This window comes from Venturia canescens, chromosome 2 (genome assembly GCF_019457755.1).
Source record: "Venturia canescens isolate UGA chromosome 2, ASM1945775v1, whole genome shotgun sequence".
Classification (NCBI taxonomy): Eukaryota; Metazoa; Arthropoda; class Insecta; order Hymenoptera; family Ichneumonidae; genus Venturia; species Venturia canescens.
In genome coordinates this window covers 4,791,381-4,818,586 of record NC_057422.1, presented here as the reverse complement: position 1 = coordinate 4,818,586, position 27,206 = coordinate 4,791,381, and the positions used below count along the sequence as shown (strand labels likewise).

The window sequence follows — 27,206 nt, the reverse complement described above, 5'->3', positions numbered from 1 at the left end:
ATTCTTCCAAAACTGATGAAAAATTTCTATTGAAATATCTTCCAATAAAATCACTAATTGTTCTTCGTAGCTTTTATGATCTACTGATAAAGTTCGCAAAAGCAATGATCGGTCAAATTTTCTGAAAACGTTCTTTTCTCGGGCTATTTTCGTTCGCACGAATAGCAAATATTCATTTCAATACTGCATGGTGCCGTCGAGGAAAAATCGAGAAAAATTGTGTTCATTTGCGTTCGGCGCAATTTAATTATTTCTACCGTGTTGGTCTGGTTTTAATAAACTAAATAAGCTCGGTATACTTTTCCTCCGCCCAAAATAACGGATCGATAAAATCGTCCGGCATCGACGTACCCCCGCGCGCGAATCACCGTTCCTCTTACGAAAATCATCGAGAAATCACGTCGCCGCGGAGATCGCGTTTTATGTATACCCGCCTCTCCGTTTCGAGTTGTTTCTTTCAATGTGCCTATCGCTCTAGTGAGATTTCCGAAGACACAAAGAAACTCACGTCAAATGTCCAGTCAACTATAGTTTATTGATCGTCACTATTGAGCAGGCGGCATCCTACCCTCGTATAAATACATTACTCGCCGAGGGGGCATGACGAGTCGTGAAATAAAAAGGGATAAGAGACCAATTGGATATGTGGATGGGGATGAAAGAAACGGGATTGAGATCCGGAGTTACAATCGAGTCAAAGCTTTTAATGGTGTTGCTCGACATACAGAAACACTGCGAGATAGGAGGACATGTGGGGGGGTGGGAGCGAAAAATACGGACTGTTTCGAGCGCGCGTAATGGAATATCGGCGAACGACAGTTACGAGAGGACGAAGAGTTCGTATAATAGTTTCTCGTCCATCTGTCGATGACGGTATCGTATACAAATAAAAATACGCTGACATTCGTGTCAAAAGGGATTCTTCCGTTCCCAGAATCCCACGGTCTTTCGGTTATTTTGGTTCATCGTTATCGTGTATATTTTCGGAAGAACGCTCTCATTACGTATTAAGATATAATTCAACAAAACCGATCGTCCAGCATGCCATATCGAACGAATTAATTTCAACCCTCCGCCCTTTGAGTCATATTCGCGTCCGCGTTATCGAAACGTCCTTACCCAAGATCGTTCATCGGTGTAAGACCCTTCGATCGCGTGTTTCACTCTCACGGTTGTTTTACTCCTTTTGTTTAAATTACGCTCAAGTACACGTATCGTTAAATCTTTTATGCACGGGCAAAAGGTTGCCTCAGTGTGTTTGACCATCCGTACAACTCCCTTAAAAAAACCTTTATGCAGGAGGTCGATAGCGTCAGCTTTACGATTATTTCTTAACGATGTGAAGACCTAAAACGTTGGAAAACAAATATCGTTTCCGTGCCAGTTATTCCATGAAGTCAGTGAGATGGCAACAGGGGAGGACGATGCACGAGCGAGATGGCAGGGACAATTGAAAATTTTATCCAAAGAACGTAGAAAAGTATGATCCTGAAGAAATTTATCGCAGATGACAGAAGTTTGTTCACGTTGATGAAACGTAATAAGGGAAACGCAAAGAATAATGCTTTGTCGTTGGTTTCAATAAGTGTGAACGGTTCAAAGCGATCGATTTTTTGAAATTTTTGGTATAAACTAAAGGTACAATAGAGCCCACGGAGAATGTTGAGTGACCGATCGATCTTGACTGGTGACACGCGTTGTCCGCCGGTCAAAGGCAACGATCGGAGTGACTCTACTCACACACGCATAAGCCACGAACTTTCGCCTCGAGTTTGTATACATTTGGTCTGTAGAAGCAGAGGGAAATTTATCATCGGTGAGCGCGTGTGCGTGTGCCCCTTCGACGGTGAGAGTGAGCGAGCGAGCGAGTGCTGGCCGTTCGCCGGTTTGTCAGGCTTGCTAATCATCGAGTTACACGATACGCATCTGTCCAACGTTTGCAGCAATATCAGGCCACCATTGCACGGTTATATATTTTCGTACATGTATTCATACGTCTGTGTATTAACGGTGAGGACTTTAATATAGCAAACGAGAGAGTAAGCGCGAGAATGCGCTAGCGTGAACACGTAATATCGACCGGAAAGCCAATGTGTGCGCCACCCCTCTGAGAACATGACGCCTGTCAACCGTAAATCCTTCGGCCTGCTGCTCTCCTTCGCACGCACACATACATCCCCCCGCATACACTCATATAAACACGAATAACATCATGAATGCACTATTCGCACGTTGTACATGCTGCTTGCACGAGGCATCATCTACAAACAGCCATGAAGCTTTCTTTCCATCATTCGTCCTCCGCCCAGGGTTATGCAAAAGAGTTTCGTACCTCGCTCACTCGAATGACAGTGCATGCTGATGAAATTTTATGCTTCTGTCTAATTTATCTGACGTTTCAGTAATGGTATGCATATGCGATTCTCTCGCTGTGTGCGCGACATCATTCGAGTCGTGTCTGATCAAAGCGTTGGCTTTACTACTCAATTTCTCTCGAATAGCTCCGAGATTTCACTCGACTGCGCTCGAATTGCGTGCGCTCCTTTTAAATCCAGCACATTCGTTTGTTTTTCAACAAAATGTGGCTTCCCTCGTTCTTCCAAAAAGAACATTCTCTCTTTATTGTGAATAATATGCGTTTTAAAAATTCATTTAAAGAAGAGAAAGGACGTGAAAATTATGAGATAGGAAACTCGCCGTATATGAGCCGTGAGCAATTATGCCACGTAGCTCTCTCGCGTATCTACCTGTGGGCTGCTCTGCTGGGAGTGCACAAGCGCGCGCGTCAGTTATACGATGTTACAAAAAGGGCGTCGCGCGGTTTTAAACGCGTTTTCTCTCAGCATCTCCTTTCTCTCTTTCTTGCTCAGAGGCTGTGCTTCCTGCTGGCGTACGTGCGCACGCGACTATATACATTCGGCGAAGTACACTTCTCTCGTGGACTTGTCTCTTCGTTTAACTTTGCTCCTCGTTTCGTGTTAGGATACGCGCAGAAGGTTGTCTTACACGGAAACCGAGAACTGCTTTCATCTTGCATCGTATTTCTCGCTCTTGCTTTATATCTCGATCGCTTTCTCGTTTATCTTATCCTGATTATCGTCGTTCGTGGGAATTCGTTTACGCGTCAGGTGCACAAAATCGCTCGAGCCTGGTAACGAGCATCCATGAACTCCGGATGGTATGGGAAAAAAATTTGCTTTTCTACCACGAAGCTATGAGGCTGTACGTGCGATGGATTCGGCTTCAAGTTTCTTGGTCCGTCGAATAAATTTTTCATTTTTACACTCTAAAACTCAACTCTCACAATGGCATTGAGGCAAAAGTGTTGATTTCGGGATTCTGTATTGGGACAGAGTGGGGAACAAAGACCCGAACAAGATTTGTGGCAAGCTTTCTAACTTTCGGCTTGATCGTAACAGCTGAGGCATGCGCATGGAAACGGGACGACTCAGCGCTTGGTCAAACCTCGCGCCCTCATCACTCGCATTGTTCAATAAACACCTTCCGATTATCCCGAGAATATCTATATAGGGGTAGCAACACAGTCGCGGTTTGTCTCGAGAGTCCCACCGTCTCAATGTGCTGCTCCCTTGAAATTAAGAGACTAACAAATGGGATCAAATCTTGAAACGGATAATAGGGAATCAAGTGTGCATTCGGAGCTCCTTTCATTAGAGAGCAAGAGAGAGGAGAGACTTGAGATATCTTCGACGAAGTAGCAGAAGCAGCGTAAACTATAAGCGAGGATTGCAGGCGCGCGCGCGTGAACACTTGTTTCAGGAGAGTGCAAGAGAGAGGGAGAGAGGAATCTCCCTCTCGATATACCCGAGCACACGAGAGTAGGGTGGGGGCGGAGGTCAGCGGCCTGAGAGTCTCGCGCAACTTGCGCCTCCGCAACGTCCTCGACTCGCAGTACTCGTTCTCGCTCTCCTCTCCGTTGGCCACTGCGCGTACATGTATATATATTTTCCATACTTAACTTCTTTCACCCTGAATGCACTCCGAGAGAATCGGCGGTGTGGCCATTCCACATTTACGTTTTTGCCGCCTCTCCCTCCCCCTTCTCCGAGACGCGATCTCCTTCGGCAGGCTCACATGTAGCACATTTTCTGAGGAAGTAACACTACCGAGTGTGTACGAACGTACGTTTAGCGTTGGAGTCGGAAATCCTTCTGCATCGAAGGATGAGAGGTTCGTTTGACGGGTGCGAAGCGAGCCAGGCTCTCACCTCGACTCCAACTTTTCTAATTTTCATTTCATTTATTTATGTACAATAAAGTTTTGAAAGCTCGTCGCAAGTCAACGAGCTGTTCAAAAGTCATTGTTTTCTTCCACTAAATTTTGGGTAGTTTTTCAGAAATATCGTAAATCAGAAAAAAAAACACACAGAGTTTCAGGTGTAGCGAAGTGCACGCGGAACATCGCGCGAAGCTCGGTGTCCACAGAGACAGCCGCGCGGGAAACGAAGCGGGCTACATGCACCGAGTGTGCTATGATTAGCGATTGCGCAGCATCGTGATATTAGCCACAATGCAATCGCCGCATGTATAGCAGGCGTGGATGATGACGGTATTTTGCAGGCCGAGCGAGAGCGAGCGCTTCGAATTTGTTCATATCGCGCACATGAACCAAACGAGGAAACGTATGCGTTGAGCTCCTCGCGCGTGTCCGACCGTTCTCTATACTCTCCACAAACCCCTCGCCCCGACGAGCCTTCCCGACTCTCCGAGCGCCGCATGCCTATTTTATGTTAATAATGATGCTGGATTCACAATTTGCTAGGCTTCTGATCGTGCTTACGCCGTCACTTCGTATACCTCTATTAGCCATATCGGACCATCAAATGTGCGAAGATACGTGATCGTGCGCGCCAACGCTTCCATTATTTGTGCACCGCGATCAATTTCCTTGGAATTGTTCTGTAGTAAAAAACCTTTGATAATTGAACTCGTAAAGTTCGTGAACAATCGTTTGAACTGTACTGCACATAACGATTTCCAGACTGTACATTTTGTGCTGCGTTGAAAGTGAGAAACGACTCGAAATGTTTCAAGCTCTATAAAAGAAAATTGGTAATTTTTCAATGATTATCCGATCCGTATAGGAAGCGAAAGACTCTCGTCACGCCAACCCTCTGTTTATCCGAAGCCGCGGAAATTAACAAGATACGTGCTACATGCAGATGTCGCATCGGGGCGAGCGTCCCCCCTGGGATTTGCTACCGTCGCGATGTGATTTAGGCTAATTATGTGAGAGCGACCGACAGCTAGTACAGCGCACACGAACGTCTGTGTAACGTCACGGGGCGTGAGCTTGCAAGGGATTGTGCAGGAGTATGCACTGTACTGGCGGCTACTACCACTGCGACGCGGTTAATACTATTCCTGCGCCATGTTTGAAGCCTGACTATCCGGCCGTTTCCTTCAGCGGTGAAACAGCGTACGAGCCAGTGTGCTGTGATATAGTTGGGCTCCACGTTCGCGATTGCACGTTGTCCTTGGGTCCCTTACGTACGGTAAATAGCCAAGGCGTATATACACAGGAGAGGAGCGAGTTCTATCGGGTACTCACGTATGGATGTGGCGCGCGCGTTGCTTCTCCGAGCTCTGATAACCTTCGCTCCCTTTGTCATACCCTCTGAACCATACCGGATGGCGAGGCACACGTGCAATATCTCACGTGCTGTACGCAGCATTGAATTATTCGCGTCGTAAGTCAAGCACGCTGAGCTTTGATGAAGACGGTTTGATTGAGATTGCATTATTGATGCTCACCATATAGGAGAAAGCATGCTTTCCGACACTCCATTATACACTACGTAGAAATCATCAAACTTTTGTCCCTCATGACTCTATTTAATCGGACTATGTTCCTCGACATTAACTGCCCCGGGGTATGTCTCTCGTGCACGTACCTACCAGACCGGTCATATATATTACCCCAGGCTTCCCAGAGTCAGAGATAAGCCGTGGCGGGTTGCGAGGGTCCATCCGGGACTGCCGCTGTACACGTTAACTGCAAAGGGCCATCTCTGCTCGCGTAGAATTCGTTTGGAAAATTAAAGCCCGTAGAATTCAGTTCTCGTACTAACTCCGGAAGGCAGCTCTCCGATCTGACGATTAAGCCGTACTCTCTCCTCAGTCTTCTCGACGCGAAATCCAGTCATAATCATATTCCTTTTTCATTACGAATATCTTGTTTCGCATATGACGGCGCTTGTGCCTCTCGCTGTTCAATGACGTCGATATTGATTATCAGGAAGACAGCGGGCGGTCTTTTCTGCAGAGTCAATCACTCCGCTCTCCCGTACTCTCATCCATCATGCCTACGCCTCTAACGTCCATATTTAACTCTGCTATTACAGGTGTCAGCGGGTCAGCATATGCAGCTAACGGGTGACCTCAAACCCGGCGTATCAGTCGCGGCTCAACAGGGCATGTACTTCAATCAACAACAAGCCCAAAATCAAACGGGACCGAGCGGCCAACAAACCGATACCTATTGCTCTGTGTCCCAGTCCCAGACCATCAACTTTACACAACAAAACATAAGACGAGCTGCCTCAGCCGCCGGTGGCGGTGTGCCTCAACCTGGCAATGCCGGGGCCGGTGGCCGTGGTCATCCACAGCAGGTTCCACCTGGTCAAGTTGATCAACATCAGCACGCGAAGCTTCTTCAACAACAGCAGATAATGCGGGCACAACAGGTCAGTAAATCTTGCTTGATGGACGGAGGACTCAGCCTTCGTATGCTATTGAATTTTCATTATTTTTCATCGAGACACTTGCAACGAATTCAATTATTGGAGGTTCAAGCCCGAAGTTGAGTTTAAAATTGATAAATTTCGAAATGGAAATTATAAGCGTTTCTGCACAACCGCCACAAACACTTGTGCCAAATTTTCTAATTTACAATCTTCGATATATGCCTTCTACGAAGATCTCAATACATGCGAAAAAAATTCTCCACGATTCGCTCGCGAGAATCGCGCGGTTATTAAAAAAAATGAAATTTCTTGTAATACCCGAGGAAGAGTTGTTGTAGGAATTTTTGGTCGAGATTACGTTGTTTTTGGAAAAATTTAATTCGCTTGACTTTTTATGAATTCTGTCGAATTGGATTTCCCAAATTGTATCGAACGATCTAGCGAAAGCTTTAGTTTCTCAGATATTTCAAGGAAAAAATGAAAAATTGAGTAGCTGCGGAATTTTATTGTATAGCTTTAATTTATAAGCATCGCCTTGACATTTTTTCAAATTGTTGTCCCGCACTCGACAAAACACTTATTTTCTCCCCGATGCAACAGGTCTCCTCCACTTTTACTCTCATTTCATTTCTGCAATGCAATTTTCATTCCTTTATACGATAAAAAAAAGTGGAAGAAGGAGAATAAAGAAAGGACGAGCCCGCAATAGCCCGCGTTTGGTTCGAAAGACCCGCTGGAAGAAGAAAAACCTTCGCAGCGTGGAAGACGACGAGCTCTGAACTCCAAAGAATCATTGTTCCGATCCCGAACAATGCGTAGAAACTTTTTGTCGGCTTTCCGACCTCACTGTGTCAACTTCCTTCGGCAAAAGTTACGAACGGGGGATATCTATCGGTTCAATTTACCAACAGTGGCAACGTCCCATCCTTCGATTCCGTTTTCTTCAATCCTTATTTCCTATTCACGATCATCCATTCTTTTTTGTTTTTGTTTTTCCGGAGTTAACCAAATATTTTGAGGCGATTAAACGACTTTTTTAAAATCATGAATGAGTCGCATAGAGCATGAAATTTTGTCGTAGAGTATCAAAAGTGAATTACGAAATTTGGCTCATAGTTCCACGCTCTCTTTTTATAACACGAGAAAACCTCGAATTTTCCATTAACGGATTCGCGTTGGCATTTTTGCTTGCGTTGCTCTCGGTGCATGCAGCGCGAAAGATAACTGACGTATACGATAATCATCTTCGAATGGCGTCGCACAAACTTCCGTCAGCTCGTGAATGTTCGCGTGACAAAAATAGTGCGTAGGCTTCGCCAAAAGATCTGTAAATAGTTTCTCAGACAGTTGCTTCACAGTGGAAACGGAGGATTGATAAAGAGGAGCGGAAAAAATGGAGTCTCGATATAATTGCGATCGAGGCCACTGACTGCGCGTTGAGCTCACTAGTAATTCTCGCGAAGAGACATCTCCGATATTCCATTGCGTGGCCGTATACTCTGTATACGTGCATGTACTAGACGAAAGCGTATTTTCAACGAGGTCGAATAATATTCTCGGGAGAATCAATTGCCTCGATCTCTCAGTAGGCTCGATATATCCGTGAAATTGCGGCATATATGAGAATTTCGAAGAACCGTTTCCTGCTGTTCTCGAAACGGGCACGGGCTGGAGGGAAGGCCAGTGTACGTATGCTCGATGGCTCTCTGGTCGGATGAGAGCGCCGCTCGCCTAATCACGGGTTGCACATGCCTGAGTGTAACGGCTGGAGAGTTGTAATAGTTGCGAGAATCCGAGGCATGAAGTAACAAAGAGAGAAAGAGAGAGGGCATTGAGAGTGGGGGGAGAGCAAAACGAGGGAGAAAGAGAAGGAGAAAAAAAGGATCCTGAAATGATGCGGTGACAGGCCAGCGGCATAACATTTTTACAGTTCTCTCTGCTGTCCGAGCACAGCTATGAACAGCACAGTTAAAATAATTTAACTCTGGCTAGCGGCGGCACGATCGTGCTCTCACTATCTTCGTCGTCGAGCTCTCGTATAAGCCTGTTGCGCTGATTTTTGTTGTCTCCTCTTAGTCTCAAGCGTAACACCAGGAAGTTGAAACGCTAGCGATATCTCCAATTGTGTAATGCTCCAAGCAACACACACATACACACACACACACACACACATAAAGTAAGAGTGTAACCATGTGGCAAACCTTTCATAAACGTTTTTTTTCTCCCGATCCTCCTACCAATTCGGCGTCGATGAGGCTTTATTCGTACAAAACAAAGTGGAGAAAAAAATCCTCTCTCCGCGCATGCGGATAATGATCGTAGCGAAAGAATTTTTAGCTACGGAGAGAATATAAAAGTCAATGAAACACGAATGAGAAAAACCGAAATGCTACAGCGGGAACGAACATCGTGACCTACTGTTACGTGCATATACTTCAGCTCCAATGAACACATACGCAGAAGTAGTTTGAGTATATTCGATTCTTGCATCAGCCGAATATTCGTGAATGAGTATGATTTTCTAAAGTCAGTTGTCGAAAACCCTATTTTTCGTCTCTCGGAGTAAGTCTCTAGTTTTTTGATAAAAGGTGCGAAAATTGGGGAATTTAAGTTATCGATAACGAGTTTAAAATCATTTTTCATTCCATCGAAGTTCTTGCTGAAAACCGAGGCGTAGTTGAAAACTCCGAAGCTGATAAACGAAGTCTAATTGAATCGCAAAAGGTTGCAGAGATTTTAGAGAATTCGTTCAGTTCATTATTCAGGGCTTAGTTGAAAACGAAGTTAGCGATATTAGCTGAGTTGAGTGGCTTTTTAAACTTCACAAGATGTCTTTTGACTGATAATCCAGATCGTTAGACTCGGTCCTCGTAGTCGAGGTCCGAAGTTGGCCGGTTCAACTGCAAACTTCAAACTTCTCGCCTCAGTAAATTGCACAGTCTGAGAAGAATTATTATTTGATGTGTTGAATAGCAGCGAGTGCGCGGACCTGGCAGAATTGAACGGGCATTCCCAGCTTATTCCTTTGCGACTGCGTGTAGTAAAGTGAAAAATTGTGGATTTATTGCATTTGAAGGGTTCATTCAAAGATGGAATGTTATTTTTGTATTGTTGCAGGTGATGCAGCAACAGCAGCACATGGCCGGAGGAATGGGTGGTGTAAGACCACCGCCACCGGAATACAAAGCTGCTGCGCAAGCGCAGATGATGCACGCCGGCATAGGAATGGGTCAACAAGCGAGGTTTCCAAACGCCGGTCCTATGCGTCGTGTTGCCCAACAACCGATGCCACCCTCAGGTAAGTCTCATTATTGCATCTCCCCATCGAATATAAAATATGATGAAATTCGATAAGGCGATTGACATTATCGAGTTTTTATTTAAACCCCGGTCATTTGGATTTTAGTCTGAATTTGTTGGTGAAAAGGCAATGCGACATGGCTCGATTCGCCTGCATTTTATCTGGCGCTCGACGAAATACACATATTCAAACCCCCCTGTCACTTTCATGTACATTGGCGCTTGGCCAGAACTGAGAGGCACTCAAAGTAATGAGAATACGTCGGCTTATCGATTCTTTCATGGTCTCGTTCGAAAAGCCGGGATGAGAGAGTTCTATGGGCTCTAAAATTACTCCCTTCGTTGCCTATTTAAAGAGCAATACGCGAGAACTTTTCTATCCGCGTTTTTCCTACTATCTTCGCGAAGTATCTCCGCGTGAAAAAGGCTCCTGCTCGCACGAGCAACGTGCAATACATGCAACCTTTTCGGTTCTCTTTTTCATTCTCATTTTATACCTTCGTACCATAAACCCAGCGCTCGGATTAGCCATTTTTTCTTCTCCCTCATAACGCCCTGTTTGAATTCCTTCACAGGTCCAATGATGAGGCCCCAAATGGCACAGCAACAGCAGCAACAAGCGTTACACGCAGCCGGTGGTAATATGTACGTCGGTGTCAACGTAACGTGTGCACGCACAGGCCCTAGCATGGGCGCGATTGGCGGCATGCACCAGATGCATCAGAGACTGGGATATCCAAGGACCAACAACCAACGGCCGCCCAATGTAAACGTCGGCCCACCGGATACACTGGCCAACAGTATAGCCGGACGTGGCGCTCAACAAGAGTGGCGACATCTACTGATGCATCAGCAGCAGGGCTTTCAAGCTCAAATGCGACAACCATTCAATCAGCAGAGTCATCAAGGTGAGTTTCCATTCACTCATTCGATTTACTCTCGCCAGCCTCCTCAAAAGCTTTCCTCTTTATCGCCTACAAAACCCTACCAAACGGAATATATAAACAGATTTAACGTTTTTTATCCGTTCTCGGTTGCGATACAAACATTGTGAAATACATCGTTGTATGTTCATGGCACTTGTGAAATAACAGGAGTTTTTATTTTCCTATTCGACTATAGCAAACTCCTTTTCAGAACTACTCGGTTTTTATCTTTTTGATAGTAATGCCTGATTGAGGCATTAAAAGTGGTGTTTTATGTTACTCGTATCAAGTAAAAGTCATCAAACACTGTTTCAAAATTTAGTGATTTTTTTTTTTAAACTGTAAACTTAACGAAATAACTCACCAGGAAAAAGGCTACGAATAATAATTTATGTTGAAAAGGTGGCTTCGTCATGGGTGGAGCTGGAGGAATGCAAATGAGTGCAGCTCAAATGCAACATCAGCAGTTGATTCGGTCGCAGAGCGGTGGCATGGCTGGTTCAGGAATGGCCAACAGTTCTCAGATGCAGCAATTACTGTCCCAGCAACATCAGCAACAAACACTTGCAATGCAACAGGGCAACAATCAGATGTCTATGCAGATGCAAATGTCCCAATCGTCCTCTGTAAACTCCGTTACTAACACGGGGACTGGTGAGTTTGTCTTCTCTTCTGTTCAAACAAATATTCCGGATGGTGTACACGATCATGAATTCAATGTTGAATGAAACAACTCGTAAAAGTAAAAATTCAGGATTTTACATTTTTTTTTCTTTCATGTCAAGTACAGAAAAAAAAAAATATCAAATGTCGAAGGAAAATGCGGAATTTTTTGTTTCTTTTATGTCAAATGTATGAGGATTCTTGCTAAGGGAAGAAAAATATTGAAAATTTTCAATTCTAAATATTCCAGTCCAATCTCTAACGCTTCGAGAATAAATATTTGTAAAAAAAAAGGTTTTTGTATCACTCGTAAAAATAATGCAATTTTTGGTTTCTCCACCCCGCAAGTACGATCGCATTGTTTTATCTATCGTGAAGAATGCTCGGACCTCAGCGGAGGTGGTTCAGTTCATGAAATTCAAAATTTAATATCATTCGCAGGATCGCCGTTACATCCGCATCAACAATACGGCGGAGGAAGTCCAGGAGTTCGTAATATGCCGCAACAACAGCAACAAGCCCAACAGCAACACAGTCAGCCGCCTTCGTCAGCGCCAGATCCCTCGGTAGGAACAGCTGCGGAATTCAGTCTGGATCTACTAGAGAATCTTCCCGCTGGTGACACATCGAATTTCAATCCCCAAGAATTATTGAATTCGTTGGAATCGACGGCCGGTTTTAATCTCGACATTCTATAAGGCTGTGAAATTCGCGCACATTATGTTGACCCCCGTAAATGTTTTTCATTGAACGGTCATCGCCAAGAGTTGCTGAATCTTGCTCCGATTTCCGCTCTCTAAAGTATGCTCTCTGTTTCTCTCTCTCTCTATCTTATTCCTTCTCTCTTTGCGTTCAACGAATAAACGCAATCCACACGTACATATAGAGAGCATACGTTATCGAAGGCTCTTCCAGCATCGGATATTTAAGTTAGACGGTCGATCACAATGAAATCGTACCACGAGATTGTACTTTTATGTTTCTCTGGTTCGAACAGCTCAATGGCGTAACAACAGTAACAGAGTAGAATCAGTTATGAACGAGAAAAATCATCGTTTCTCGGGATTCATTGATATCGTGGGAATGTCGTTAGTCATTGAAACTCGACAGAAATTCTCGGTGGCACATTTTCGTGTCGACCGGTCTCTCCGGGAAGTGCTAATTCTCCTAGATAATCACACAATTTAGTCAAATTTTCTACCTTTTAATGAAATCGCAGAGAGCAAGGAAGAAATAAGTGCAAGCCTGCCTAGCAAGGAAATGAAAAAGGAACTGTACATTGAAAAACAGGACGTAAGCTCCTTTCGATTTTTCATTTTCCTTGAAAATATTTGTTTTATTCCAATTCCGTTTCCAGAGAACGAAAGTGCAGTCGAGTTTTCTCGAAATATGTTCCTCATTTCGATTATTATTTAGGGACTACGGGGGGGTACTTGGCTTCCTCACTCTCTGCGCTTCGAGTGCTCACGTCGACGTTGAACCTGTCGGTGTTACTTCGACGAGCACTCCAAAACCGTATCGTCGATCTTCCACGCTTGATCCTTCGCAACGGAGATAATCCTCCCCACTATTGTAAATGAAGATTCATACAATATGACACCAAGTTACTTATGAATTAGTTGAAGCATTTTTACGATTCGAGACTTTAAACTTCCTTCTCGCGATCCCTTCCGTAGCTTTCCCCCTTCCCCCTCGGCAAGGATGTATGAGAATGCGTGGAAGATCGATCGTCCCTGGAGTGTTAACGAGGATAAAAATCAAGCGTTATTCGCTCCGTTGCCGTTCACTCACGGCTTTCGTGCGTTTAAGGTAATACCGTAATAATTATTTCGAGTCTAGTGTATTTAAATACATATGTACATACACACATATAAATATATGACAGTTTGTCTAATGAATAATGGAAATCTCAGGCCTCGATCGAAGCTTTAGTTCACAAGTTCAATCAAGGTTTTTTGATCCGATGCCCTTCCAATGATTTGATTATTATTAACGGAATTGTTAGGGATAGCAGAAAAATTCATAGGACTAATTTTATAAAGCGAGGAATTTTCTTAAAAAAAAAAAAAAAAATATGATGGACAACATATTTCCATCTTCAGTAGTTTAGTCCTGTGAGTGGCTCGCAGACGAACATGGTTTTCTTCCTTTCCTTCTGTTTTCAGAACAAATATACCAAAGTTAGAAAAGCGTTTGCCACCATGTCGGATACGAAATGCATTTTCTCTTCAATGGTTTCTTTGATAATTAATCAACAGTCGGAATGGCTTCTCATCGAAAAAAAAGTGTTTGACGTTTCGTCTCAAAAATTTGATCCTCCACTGAAATTAACATTATTGATTATACAACATAAAATACTCCGTATACATATATATAGTTATATCAACCGATATTAATATATATGTATACGCGTATGCGTAGGACCGTACGCCGCGACGGCGCAATCTACTTATTAAGATGAAGTCAATTATGAAACACATTCGAGTTAGCTGGCGAGAGTCGAAGGATCGTTTATAATGAGCCAATATTAGGGTGTAGCGAAAGTGCCCAAACCCGTACGTGCTCGAAAGCGATCCTCGGCTACGTGTAGAGTTAACCGGGCGAATCTCGCACCAACAGTTGAATCCTCTCCGAAGCTCTGTAACGTTGGACGCGTAAAGAGCCCATATCGGACAAGCCCACGCGTCGCGTTTTAACAGGCCTACGAAACCTAAGCCAATTGAACTTTCATTGTAAATATTTATACATATATATAGTACGTAATGTAGAAAGAATTTTTGAGCGCAGCACCCAAAATTCGAAGTTAAAGCTAGAAGACTCGAGATAGTTCGGCGCACAGTCGGCCCGGAATCGCAAATAAACCTTCTTTCTGTTTTGTAAAACTTTCACACTAATGGATCAAACGATAATATCATATCTGGACTGAAAAACTTTTATGTTTTTATCTACTGAATGGATTCGAGTATGCTTCCGCTGAAAAAAACCATGAAAAATTTAAAATAAACATTTTCTTTCTGTGACTTCACGTATTATGGAGTACAGTATTTGCAACGATTTTATGATTTTTTAAAATCGACAGAAAAGTCAACGCAGGAAATTCTGCTGGACGATTTGTCGCTGTTCTATCTACAGAATTCTACGGCATAATTATTATAACGCGATAACGGTTAATGACAGATAATAAAAATAGATAATTATTGATCGCGTTTTAATAATCGACGATTATTATAACACGATAATATATCGAGAGAGTAGCGCGCGAATCAGCGGCGAAGAGCGCGATAGAGCGGATTACATCATCCATCCGGATGGTCGAAATTCGGTCTCTCGCGATCCCATTCTCGCAAATGGTTAAAAATTCGCGTTAGAGCAGGTCCCGCTCTCGGCACAACGAACTAGTTTACCGTCTCGTATAGCCCGAAAGGCCGTAAACTAACCGCCACTTGTAAATTCCGCGTTTCCTGCAACTGTAGTCGATCGTAAAAAGAGAAGAAAAAAAAAATACGTTACGTGAACGACAAAAAAGTCGAAATTCGATAATTTTTTACAAATTTTCTAAATGCCCACGTAAACAAAAACTTTCACCTTATCCTGTATGCCAAACACAAAATGACTTGTCGCCCCCACCTATCCATTGACAGCGATTACGCGTGTTGGAAAAAAAGAAAATAATAATAAAAGAAAACAAGATAGATGAACGTATAGTGTGATTCCAGTTCGACGTCGCTGAGAACAGGATCTGCGAGCAGCTAATCTTCCAAATAGTGATACATTCCATAGTTGAAAGAAAAAAAAACGAGAAGAATGAAATTAAAAAAAAAAAAAATCGTCGTCGTGCGGTTTTCCAATCAAAACTGTCGCGTTTAAATAAATATTGTGGAGAAAAAAAATGAAAACATAAAATTTTAGAGAAAAAAAAAACCGGGAAACAGCATTGCATTGAAGCAATGTGTTCTTGCCTATCCGTAGACGAGTGTCAAAGCTTAAAACTCGATTGGCCGATCATTCGCCGAAAAAAAATAAATAAATGTTCACCGAGGATCCTATTGGTACGGGCTCTTCTTCCTGGCTCCTAGAGATCCAATTGTCTGCGATATATTATAACTCATTCGTCACAGTTATTAAGAAAAATAAAAAATCAAGCAAGCAAAACAAACAAACAAAACAAGGAATTCAATGAGATTCTGTACCGGACGATTGTGACATTTATTGTCTTGTAAAATATTGGGGCCACGAAACATAATCTATCGACGATAAACTTTTGAAGAGTAGTAAAAGGAGGATCAAGGAGACAGGTGCTCTGATTCTCGACGTCAATATAACCTATGTAAATCAAAAATATAGAATTAATATTATTAATGGGGATAAAAATGAAGAGGAGGACATGGAAGAGAAGAAAAAAAGCAAAAGTTGAATCGCCACGTATTGAAGTTATTTCGTATTTTATTTTTCTTTTTCTACGTATTACACGGACGCAGATAATGATGAAATTGAAGAAATTCAAACGAGTGGTTTGGACTGTTGTGAGACGGAAAAACAGAAGACTATGGAAAAATGAGTATTAGGGACCAACGTAAAAGAGGCAGGTGCTCGAGTGCGTGTGTCAACAGTGGATCGTTGCGTCTGTCACGAACGAATAATCGAACGTTTGCGTTGTCCCTGTTTATAATCGTCCATTCGGCCCTTATCGCTGTCACGCGTAACCCGAAAAATGACGCTTTTCGGTTTGTTGATCATTGAAATAGTCAATCCCACGGACCCATATTAATATAAATACACACATATATGAATATGTACACCTAATTATTTATATTATTTATAATTTTATAATAACTGGGCATTCTTATAGAATATACATGTTGAACTTAAAACTGTTATATTGAATAAATGCGTTGAGTTCCTACGTACATCTCTTTTGATTCAAAATATCCGATGCTTAGGCATCATAAAAAAAAAAGTATGAAACATAACGAAACAAAAGTCTTACAATACTTGCACATCCGTACTGAGAAATTTGAAAACGAAGATTACCGCACATATGTCCGAACCGGAAATTCGTTATCGAATCGAACTGCTGAATAGTTTCAATGAACACTTGGCAATAGGTCAATCGCGGTTAACGACGTTAAGGTTTTTTTCTAGTTCCGGGCATACAAGCTTGACCAATTCGTTCGAATCGGCACGTTCGCACCGATAAATTGCTTATTCATTGGGGCATAAAATCTATCGTATATGTGTTTAGGAAAAAAAAATCCCGAAAATTATAAAATCGAGATGGAATTCATTGGTACGATTAACAATGAACACTCGCGATACTTATTTGACGATTGAATATTAAAATCAGCGATGTATAAGAGAATTTTTATTTTGGGTTAGTGAGTAAGACCACGATGCGCATATTCGCAAGAACCAATGAAGCCTTGGGTCGTGTACGCGGTGGCAACAGCCCTCCGCAGTCGGAGTATGCGGGGTGAAGGCAGGAGGATCAATATCACAGTGAGGGCGAGACGAGCCTGAGGATAGGATGAGGCGCGTATAGGAGCGAACAACGAGGGACGAGGATTACGTGCAACGACAGCCGAAAGGGAGGGTTTGAGGCAGATAGAAGGGATTGTCCGAAAATTTCAACTCCTCACGCTACAGCTCAATACTAGAACTGCTTTACAAAGCCCACGAACCTTTAAAGTGTTATTCTTTTTTTGGAACAATCATTCGCCCAATTCTACTCATTTTGTTCGTCAATTTAATTCAGAGAAAATTCGCATTTATTCTCACATGCAAAAGTTTTTTTATCTTCGCATTTCTGCCATAGTGGTATCCTTAAAGTGTTGAATAATTTGCGAAAAACATTGTCTCTCAAGCGGTAAATGATCATCATTCGCCTAAAAGCTTTCCTATACAAACACCGGAAACGTATTTTTCCTAACGGATTTCACATAGAAAAGCTAGACATTTTCTCTCGGATCTAGGAAAATTTTCAAGACTAAAGAAAATGACAAGCCCATGAATCAGGAAACTATGGAGTCATAGACGAGCAGAAAATCGATAGAGTCTCGTGATTTATGTTCGTCGTCGCAACGATCCACTGAAAACCTTCGATAATTTGCGTTCGTAAAACCGGATAACGCGTCATGTTAAAAAAAAAAAACGACGAAAATTGAAAAGAAAGAAAATCACAAAAATCGCGAGAGCGTTTAAAATCTACCTGAGCCACTTTGTAACTATAGCTAAGCTAATCCGGCGAAAATTCCTGTTCAACGATCGCGATCGTATTTGTCGATACATTCACAGAAAATCAATAAAAATTTTTGTTTTGTTTTTCCATTCTTTACTTTTTTTTTTTTGTGCTTTTGGTTTTGGTCTTTAATCTCGAGCCCGATTGGGAGTAACGCCCGGCCTCAAAGACTCGACTCGTGACACTCCGTTTTCGTTGGTAATTTGGCGTAACTTCCTTCTAAAATTGTTATAAACAATACGAAGAAGCTCTCAAGCCCCGGGCGAATTCGCAGTTGAAGAGTACATATTAAAAACGATGCCGAAAGCGATGATCGGACAGAGTGGGTGTGCACTTATTTCGATAGGTCTTATCAGATTGTTTAAAATGACGGATGGCTGTACGTTAATAAGCAATCAGTTGTCGCGAGGGCTCTATGTGGTATATATTCAAATATACATCCACGATATACATACATTATATTACCATTTACCATGCGAAGAGATTTTGATAATGAAATAAGAAAAGATAAACAAAAGGTGTGCGCGTGCAGCATCGTTTGTTCGCTTTTCTTTTTGTACACTGTAAATAAACGAATATGCGAGGTGTGAGAGGATAATAGATGAAAGAGAGGAAGACGCGCGTGATCGTACGTTTAGCGATTGTAATTTGGAGTACTGTTTTCGTGGGTTATTTTTCAATGGTCGTTCGACACAGAACGAGTCGATTGCGACTAAAATATTTGGAAAAATAAATAAAAATGATCGCGCTCGGTTAAAATCTCGTTTTACCAGCACCAAAATGAGATTCTAACTTCTGCGGCGAGGTCCCGCTCTCTCGAGGCTTATTCGCAACAGTTATTAAATACGAAAACGACGAAGATAAAGAGATGAAAAAGAAAAGAAAAGAAAAAAAAAACGAAAAGTAAAACAAATCAACATTTTTATTCTTAATGATTGTGATATAGTCGTAAAACTAATGATAGAGTTAGTCCTGCCTCCGTTGAAGCGTTCGTTGTCAATTCTCACCGATTATTCACCAAGCAGAAGCTGCACTCGTGGTGGGACGCACCGCGCGAAACAATTGACACGATAATTCGAGCGAAAAAAAACGCTCTCAAAAGCGATGGCTAATTAACAAGAATCTTTAGCATCTCGAATCAGAACTCTGTCTCGCTAAATATACGAACTCGTGTCGTCCAACGTATTAATTATATAGTAACACGAGACAGCAATAAAATGTTGTATCGCCTATAGAAAAGGTCTGTATATAAACGGCGTTGCGTTAATATTTATGTTGCTATTGAACATAGTAATAATGAACTCTAAATAATAAGGTTAAATGATAATCTAAAAAGTGAATGAAACTGAAAAAAACAACAAGAACAAGAACAACAACAACAACAATGAAAATCATAAATTACACGACGTGTATATAAATATAAACTATGGCTATATCCCACGTGGTAAAAGGATAGTTTCGGATAGTTATTTTTATTACTATTAATACGAACTAAATATTATTTCTAAGATAGCGTTTTGTCATTGTTATATTATTTGGCCAATGATCTCACACAATGGAGAACAAAAAACAAGATATACACAATTGTCATTTGAATCCATTTTTATGTGCCGCAACGAGCATACCGTTATTCAGTTTCGTATTGTAAAACAGAAACACACAAGAAAATTATCCATAAAAATATGAAACATTGATCCTCGACCGATATTCGAACACTATTTCATTCAACTCCATTAGTTTTTCTACCGATATTCAGCATTCGATTACTTGTCATACTTTATAATATTAATTTTTATCGCATTTCTGAAGTACAGCGCATTCCAAAAAGTTGTCTTTTGTTTTCATTTATTTTTATGACTTTCTTTTTTTTTTTTTTTGCGTTTTATTATTTGAAAGAATTCCCAAAAAAAAACGGAGCGCGTATCTTCCGGAACATGGATTTGGTAGGCGGGCCGTTATAAGATCCTTTTTGCTCTACACGATTAGGTTTAAGATGTTCGTATTAGTGATGAACGTATTTCGGAGTAACTGTCGCTACTTGATAATCATCTAATTCCCATGGACTAACACAAAAGTATGAAAAGAAATATAGATAAAAAATGAAAAATCAAGGTCGAGGATATTCCTCTCTTTTCATTGCTCGATTTTATGTCTGATTTGAGTACTATAACTATTTCAATGAATTTCGTAGATATTTTTGATTTTTTATCTGAAAGGCTGCGATAAACCAGAGCCTGAGTTGTGTTTATTTCATCGAGAATCATTCTTAAAAACACGAAAAAAAAATGAAGAGATAATATTAAACCTTAATCACTCTTAAAATAAATAACTTAAAGAAGTAATATCGGTATGAGCCAGGTGCTGAATCGCGAAGGAAAATAAAAGAATTTAATTAGTTAAATTTGGTTATAATTGAAAACGATGTATGACGATGATAAATTATTCATGAACATGTTTTATTGTATGAGAGTCGAGACATTTTTTCATGTCTTTGTATATTTTTATGCAATGTTGTAGAATGATATTGTTTCAAATATATTATACAGATAATAATGATAATAAACAAATTTATATGCTAATCCGATGTTATTTATTATAATACTCAACATTACCTTACTAAACTTGAACGCTTATGTTGCTTATGCCCATATAACGACGTTACTATATGTGAGACCTGGCAGATTGTGCTTGGGTAAACATCTTTTTGGAAAATTGAAAAAAAAAAAACATTGAAAATTAATATGATCAGATATCACATAATAAGCACGATATCTTTGGGATTATTTTTATCATTTGGTTTTGATTACCTGGTGTTTTTACGTTGATTTTACGCATCTTCTTTATTGATGAAAATTATATGTCACCGCGGGATATGTTCCCAAGCTCACATCAACTTCATTTCAAGAAGAGTGGTAATAATGGTGGCTGTTAACCGCATGGCGGCATTGGCGGCAACGGCGGTAGCAGCATCAGAGATCACAGAAATCAGGGAGATAGAAACTAGAAACACCAGGCACAGCACAGAGCAGACAAACAGCCAAACAGCAAAATGGCGGCAGCGTTTAGACTTCGGCATGCTATAAAAATCAGCAAATATCTTTCTAGGACTGTCAGTTGTAGGAATTTTCCTGTCGAAAGATACTACAAAACATCTCCAGGTTTGATTACGATTCAATTATACTGACTGTCATTAAACTGATGTAGCTATGCATGCTACAGTGGAATTTTCAGTTTGAGGTTATGCTACTAGAACTTACGATTTTCGTACATCAATACTTTTTTAAAGACATTTGTTGATTACGTTCTATTCGATATTAAGATTTGTACATCGGCCTACTCAAGAGTATAAGCTTTGTGAAACGATGCACAAAATGTGCAAAATATTTATTGAGTGACGAATTCTGGAAGTGTATCAATCGTTTTCATCAGCACTTAATAGTCTTAAAATTGTCAGTTGAATTTTCATTCAATTATAAAGGAAGGTGTTATACTATCATCAAACTCCATTCATCTGATATACTGTGACATTCTTTTCAGTATTCCAATTTGAGAACACGCGACTTCTGTCTTCTCAAGCGGCAGCTCAAAGTTCTCCAGAGTCAGATTACCACAATATAATTAAAGATACAGAAAAATCAACAGGTAATTATTCTGTTCGATGTTGGCATCAGTTGGCATCAGCCTTGTCACGAATATTGTAAATTTGCAGGTGAAGGAGCTAAACATGAATTCCAATCCGAAACTCGTATGCTACTCGAAATTGTTGCCAAATCTCTCTATTCCGACAAAGAGGTAGACTACAAATTACCTTTTATTGAATCTAATCTTATGATATTGGACACTCATATTTTGGTACCTTCGAAGATGCTCTGTTCAGTGGAAAAACTACATGAAAAATAGGAAGATTTTGAATATAATTTGCTATAATAAGAAAATTTGTATTGTATTTAGAGAAATAGGAAGAAAAATTCCAATTCAATATTTTTATTTGAGTAAATAGTGCCTTGATTGTGAAAAAATGATGAGGAAAAAGAAAAAAATTGTTGCTACTCAGATCACTAACAGATTTTTTGTTATTAGGTCTTTGTTCGAGAATTGATTTCGAATGCAAGTGATGCTCTTGAAAAACTTAGGTATTTGCGAGTGAGTGAAAACTTTGTAACGAGCGATGATGGAAGTTTGGAAATTCACATAGCAACAGATAAACAAAATCGGACTCTTACAATCCAAGACACGGGAGTTGGTATGACCAGAGAAGAATTAATTTCTAATCTGGGTACTATAGCACGCTCTGGCTCAAAGGTAAGCCTTTTTCTGATAAAGAGTATCTTGGGTGTATTTCTCCCTTTCGAATTCTAACTGTTAATTTTAACTTGTTTATTTAGAAGTTTAGCGAGACATGTTCTACTCGAATCAAAGAATTATGAAATAAACTTTATAAAAGTATTTTTGTAAATGGGCTACAATGATGAAAAACTGGAATTTTTGTATGGTCGCTTATGCTTTCCACACGTTTTCCAATTTTGCTACATTCTGTAAAAGTTTCGAATTTAGATGATAATGATTCCCTTGTGATTTTGCAGGCATTTTTAGAGCAATTGAAAAATAAGCAAGAATCAGCAGATCCTTCCAAGATTATCGGACAATTTGGGGTTGGATTTTACAGTGCCTTCATGGTTGCAGACAAGGTGGAGGTGTTCACAAAATCACACGCCAAAGACGCGGAAGGACTGTGCTGGTCATACGATGGGTAATTTTCCTATTTTCAAGACTGAAATTGACAAGAGCATTTATTTCCATGAAATTAATTTTTTTCGTGGTACAGTTCAGGATCGTACGAAATATCTAACGCCGAAGGAGTACAGCCTGGAACCAAAATTGTTCTACACTTGAGACCTGACAGTCGAGAATTCAGTGACGACGCGACAATAAATGGTCAGATATTATTCAGTTGGAATCATTTAAGAATACCATTCACACAAATATTTAAACTGATAAAATTTTGCAGGAATTATTAAGAAATATAGCAACTTTGTGGGCAGTCCAATTTTCGTTAATGGTAAAAGGGTCAACGTTATTCAGGTATAAATGATTAAAAATGCATTTTCAACTATTTTTGAAGCTCCTCTAAGAAATTTATTACACAAGAAATACTTCACAAATAAATTTTGATCATGGTACTTGAATAAACTGGTATAGTTGATGCAAAAATAATTATTTCAGCCATTGTGGATGCTCGACCCCAAAGAAGTAACGCCGGATCAACATATAGAATTTTATCGGTACATTGGTAACTGTTACGATGTACCAAGATTTACGCTACATTATTCGACCGACGTACCGTTGAGTATCAGAGCTCTTTTATACTTCCCTGAACAAAAACCAGCACTCTTTGAAATGAGCAGAGATACATCGGTAGGAATTTCGCTCTACAGTCGCAAAGTCCTCATCAATAGCAAAGCGGATAACATTTTGCCAAAATGGTTGCGTTTCGTCAAAGGTGTCATTGATTCGGAGGATATACCGCTCAATTTGAGCAGAGAATTGCTACAGAACAGTGCTCTTATTGCGTGAGTATGCAAAAACGATAGGAATTCGTACAAACTACGATTTATGATACAATTGGAAAAAAGAAGCGAGAGGAATGAAGAAAGTAACTAATTTTCATATTTTTTCGGTTTTAATAACAGAAAGCTGAGAAACGTTTTGACCGCGCGAGTATTGAAATTCCTTCACGATAAATCTGTAAAGCAGCCTGAGGAGTTTATCGAATTCTACAAAGAATATGGGCTATTTTTGAAAGAAGGGATCGTAACGAGTCAAGAACAATCGGAGAAAGAGGAAATTGGAAAACTTTTGAGATTCGAATCATCGAAGAAACCGGCCGGAGAACTCATGAGCATTCCTCAATACGTCACTGGCTTATCAGCGGAACAAAAAGACATTTATTACTTAGCGGCACCAAGGTTTGTATTCATATTTTCCTGAACAATGAATTTGCACAAAACGGTGGATAAGAAAACCTGTTATGGAGTTTCCATATTCACAATGCAACGAAAATGATTCCTTTCTCATTTGAATATTAATATTTTTTTGATAAATTTCAAGTTTTTTATCAATGAAAAAGTTGGAAAAAGGGTCACTATTATCACTTGCCTTTTTCAAGTTTGTACAACAAGATGGGCAACGGTATATAAATTATTCGTTATATTCCAACGACGCGAAATTTTTCTACAAAAATATATCACAGTTCTCTTACATTTTCCTTTTGATAAAAAATGAGTCTGAAGATTTACTGCTGCTACTGTTATTTAGAAATTTTTTCGAAGGATATTGACTCCTTATTTATAAAGGGGTTAAGTTTCTCACAATTAGTTCAATTTTTTCTTAACCACCTTTTACCGTACAAATAATCTTTCTGGAGGTTAATTTATATTCATTTTTTGTTCCTAATTTCCAGTCGAGAACTCGCTGAACAATCACCCTATTACGAGTCCTTCAAGAAACGCAATGTTGAGGTTTTATTTTGCTACGAACCCTACGACGAATTGGTGTTGATGCAGTTGGGACAATACAATTCTCGAGCCCTTACGTCTGTAGAAAAAGAAATGCGACAGGATAATGATGCGAGCAAAGATGATTTTCGTGAGTAACTAAATAATAAAAGTAGAGAAGTGACAATGAAAAAAAAACTTTCGAAATCAATTTCATTCATAGTTTTTTAACGTTTAATTTTTTTTATTGACCTCAAACAATGGGCACAATCGTGGATTAATTCGTCACATGATGCGAGAGCATGAAACAATCCTTAGCTTGAATTTGTAGATCATAAAATAATTGTGTCCGTTTCAACAGCTTCGATCAATCGTGAAGAAATAGATCAACTCGTGGGCCACGTAAAGAAAGTTTTGTCGAACAAAGCTTATGAAGTTAAAACGACGAAACGTCTCGAAACGCATCCTTGTGTAATAACGGTACAAGACATGGCGAGCGCAAGGCATTTCATTCGCACACAGAGTCATCAGTTGAACGAAGAGACTCGATATACTTTGTTGCAGCCACGTTTGGAAATAAACCCAAATCATCCGATAATCAAAAAATTATCGAAACTCATAACTACTGATCCGAAGCTTGCAGATCTTCTCATTCAACAGGTGGGTTGATTCACTCAATACGAGCAATCATTTGAAATTCACACGTTGAATTCAGGTGACCTAAGGTTCAATAAACATTTTATTTTCAGTTGTTCACTGGTGCTATGGTCGGCGCTGGACTAGTCGAAGATCCTCGTGTTTTATTGACATCGATGAACGAATTATTGAGCTTGGCGCTCGAAAAGCATTAATTACATTCGAAGTAAGGCGTCCAAAAAACTTCTCTTATTTGTATATATTTGTCTGAATAAAATGTAATTTCTAGTACGAATGTTCTCAAAGCTGCCACTGCTTTTTTATACTGCAATGAGAAAACATCGAAAACGTCTTGTTATGTAACTTCAAAACTTTTTTTTTAATTCTTCATTTTTCATGTATTTTTATACGATTTTCTATTTTTTCTTCTATTTTCATATTATAGAAATTCTTCATTATGACTAAAACTTACCGAATCGGGGATACCGAAAAATTCCGAAAATCTATCTTTCACATCACGAAAATGTTTCATTCAACTCGATGTCATCCATGTTCCATTTCGTAAAACTGTCGCGAATATTTTCTACCGAATTTATCGTAATTTCTTAGCAATGATTTCATAGTCGATAAAGTAAGTATTCCCGGTTATTTGACTTTCTCATTTAATGCCTACAACTATTTTTGGTAAACCTGAAAGAAGCTCAAAATACTGATAAATTGTGATTTTGATCGAGTTTCCAACTTAAACGCTGTTCGGGTACAAAATGTTATTTTAATTTCGTAGGCAGTTGTTTAATCGGCGAAACTTGGCGTGTACTGACGACGAAAAATTCATTCGTTAATCTCGAAGATTTTGAGACAATCCAACGAATAATTCGAGAAAAATGTAGAACTGTCGATCTTGTGACGTTTTTTGAAAAAAATATGTAAAAAAAAATCTTTTTGGTCAGTCGAAGCAATTTTTCCTCATTGTTTCAACTATTATTTTCTAATATCTTTTGTTCTTTTTACAATATAATGTAAGACAAATTCACCAACGGTCCTAACGGAATTACTGGATAATTTTTTTCACCTGGAATTAGATCAAGAAAACTTGCCGAAGATTTATTGGAGGAGAATGGGAAGAAGTCGGCGATACTTGGCTGTTCATCCGACTGTCTGTTCTCGTGCCTGATTTCGACGAGTATGCAGGTTAATGTATTCCAGCAGTAATCATTGCGGTGCCTTGTTGTATGTAAATCGCAGCTTGTTGCAGCGAATAGATCGTTTCGAGTTGTGCTTGAGTATAAATGTCCAGGTACTTTCTGATCGTCTCACAGAAATAGTAGATTTCTCTAGGCTTACGAATTCTAAAACGAATATGATCGATTCGGATACTCGAAAATTCGAATATTTTGTAACTGTGCTCGAATGTGCATCCGATCAACGAGTTATTCTCAGTCGAAGTCATGGAAGATTTTTTTTGTCTCGATTTTATCAATCGAAATGAAGGAGCGTACGTTTGGTAGAACTCGAGATTGATTAAAAAAGAATTGATTGCCACTATTTTTTAAAACTGTATCACACGAAGACTTTCGAAACTTTCGTTGGATTTGATGATCACTGGGGACTTCAATCAAATAGCAACCTTTTCCCTGCTCGTGCTGGAAACATTTATTTTGAATTCTAGCTGAAATCGACCCACGACAACCAGATACAGTTTCACAGTATGTGCACGTAGTACTCCACGAGTCACAGAATCACCAAATTTTCTTTCAGTTCATATTTCATTGACAAGTGATAGAACTCGAACAAAGCCTTGCCGTTTGAACTGCAATTCAATGCTTTTCGACCCACACATTTTACGTTGCAACAACTTTCCATGTATTTCACACCGTACCGCAAAAATGCCGATCAATAAAGCGGTCAAGCTCAATTGCCCCTCGTAGTTCGCTTCCAAATGAATGTTAGTGTGCGTGTCGAGTTTTTCTCTTTTTTATTTTTTACTTTTTCCCTTCATACCGCGAATTTATGAAATATCTAGGTGGAAACTTCATGTTTCCTTGAACTCACTGAAGGATTTGATCTTTCGTCGTGAATACAATACGATTTTGCTGTTATTTAAGGTCCTCGTGGTAACACCTCAAAACCCTCAAACCGTAATCAACTTGAGCGTTTTAATTGGATTTATCAATGAACGGACTGTAATTGGATCGGAATCCTAATTGGTGTAGTCTATAGAAAATGGTTATCTTAATTATCGATTC

General features: G+C 40.1%; 2 protein-coding genes across 5 annotated transcripts in view; both read left to right on the top strand.

The window, feature by feature from the left end:
* LOC122406493 (neurogenic protein mastermind-like) overlaps positions 1-16,502 on the top strand; it is a 157,380-nt gene extending 140,878 nt beyond the window's left edge. For all 4 annotated transcript variants that reach the window (XM_043411970.1, XM_043411969.1, XM_043411972.1 and 1 more), the window contains exons 3-7: positions 6,365-6,706; positions 9,824-10,004; positions 10,582-10,914; positions 11,335-11,586; positions 12,037-16,502. In XM_043411970.1, the coding sequence (XP_043267905.1) occupies positions 6,365-6,706; positions 9,824-10,004; positions 10,582-10,914; positions 11,335-11,586; positions 12,037-12,293 (1,365 nt within the window). In that variant the 3' untranslated portion in view covers positions 12,294-16,502. The remainder of the gene's footprint in view (positions 1-6,364; positions 6,707-9,823; positions 10,005-10,581; positions 10,915-11,334; positions 11,587-12,036) is intronic.
* A 4,309-nt stretch (positions 16,503-20,811) lies between these two features.
* Positions 20,812-25,251, top strand: Trap1 (TNF receptor associated protein 1). The gene is made up of 12 exons (XM_043411975.1): positions 20,812-20,988; positions 21,368-21,472; positions 21,540-21,622; positions 21,911-22,132; positions 22,414-22,580; positions 22,656-22,765; positions 22,839-22,912; positions 23,054-23,400; positions 23,521-23,796; positions 24,291-24,475; positions 24,686-24,984; positions 25,074-25,251. The coding sequence occupies exons 1-12, from the start codon at positions 20,880-20,882 to the stop codon at positions 25,173-25,175; spliced, it is 2,079 nt and encodes a 692-aa protein (XP_043267910.1). The 5' UTR covers positions 20,812-20,879; the 3' UTR covers positions 25,176-25,251.
* Positions 25,252-27,206: the final 1,955 nt, after the last annotated feature.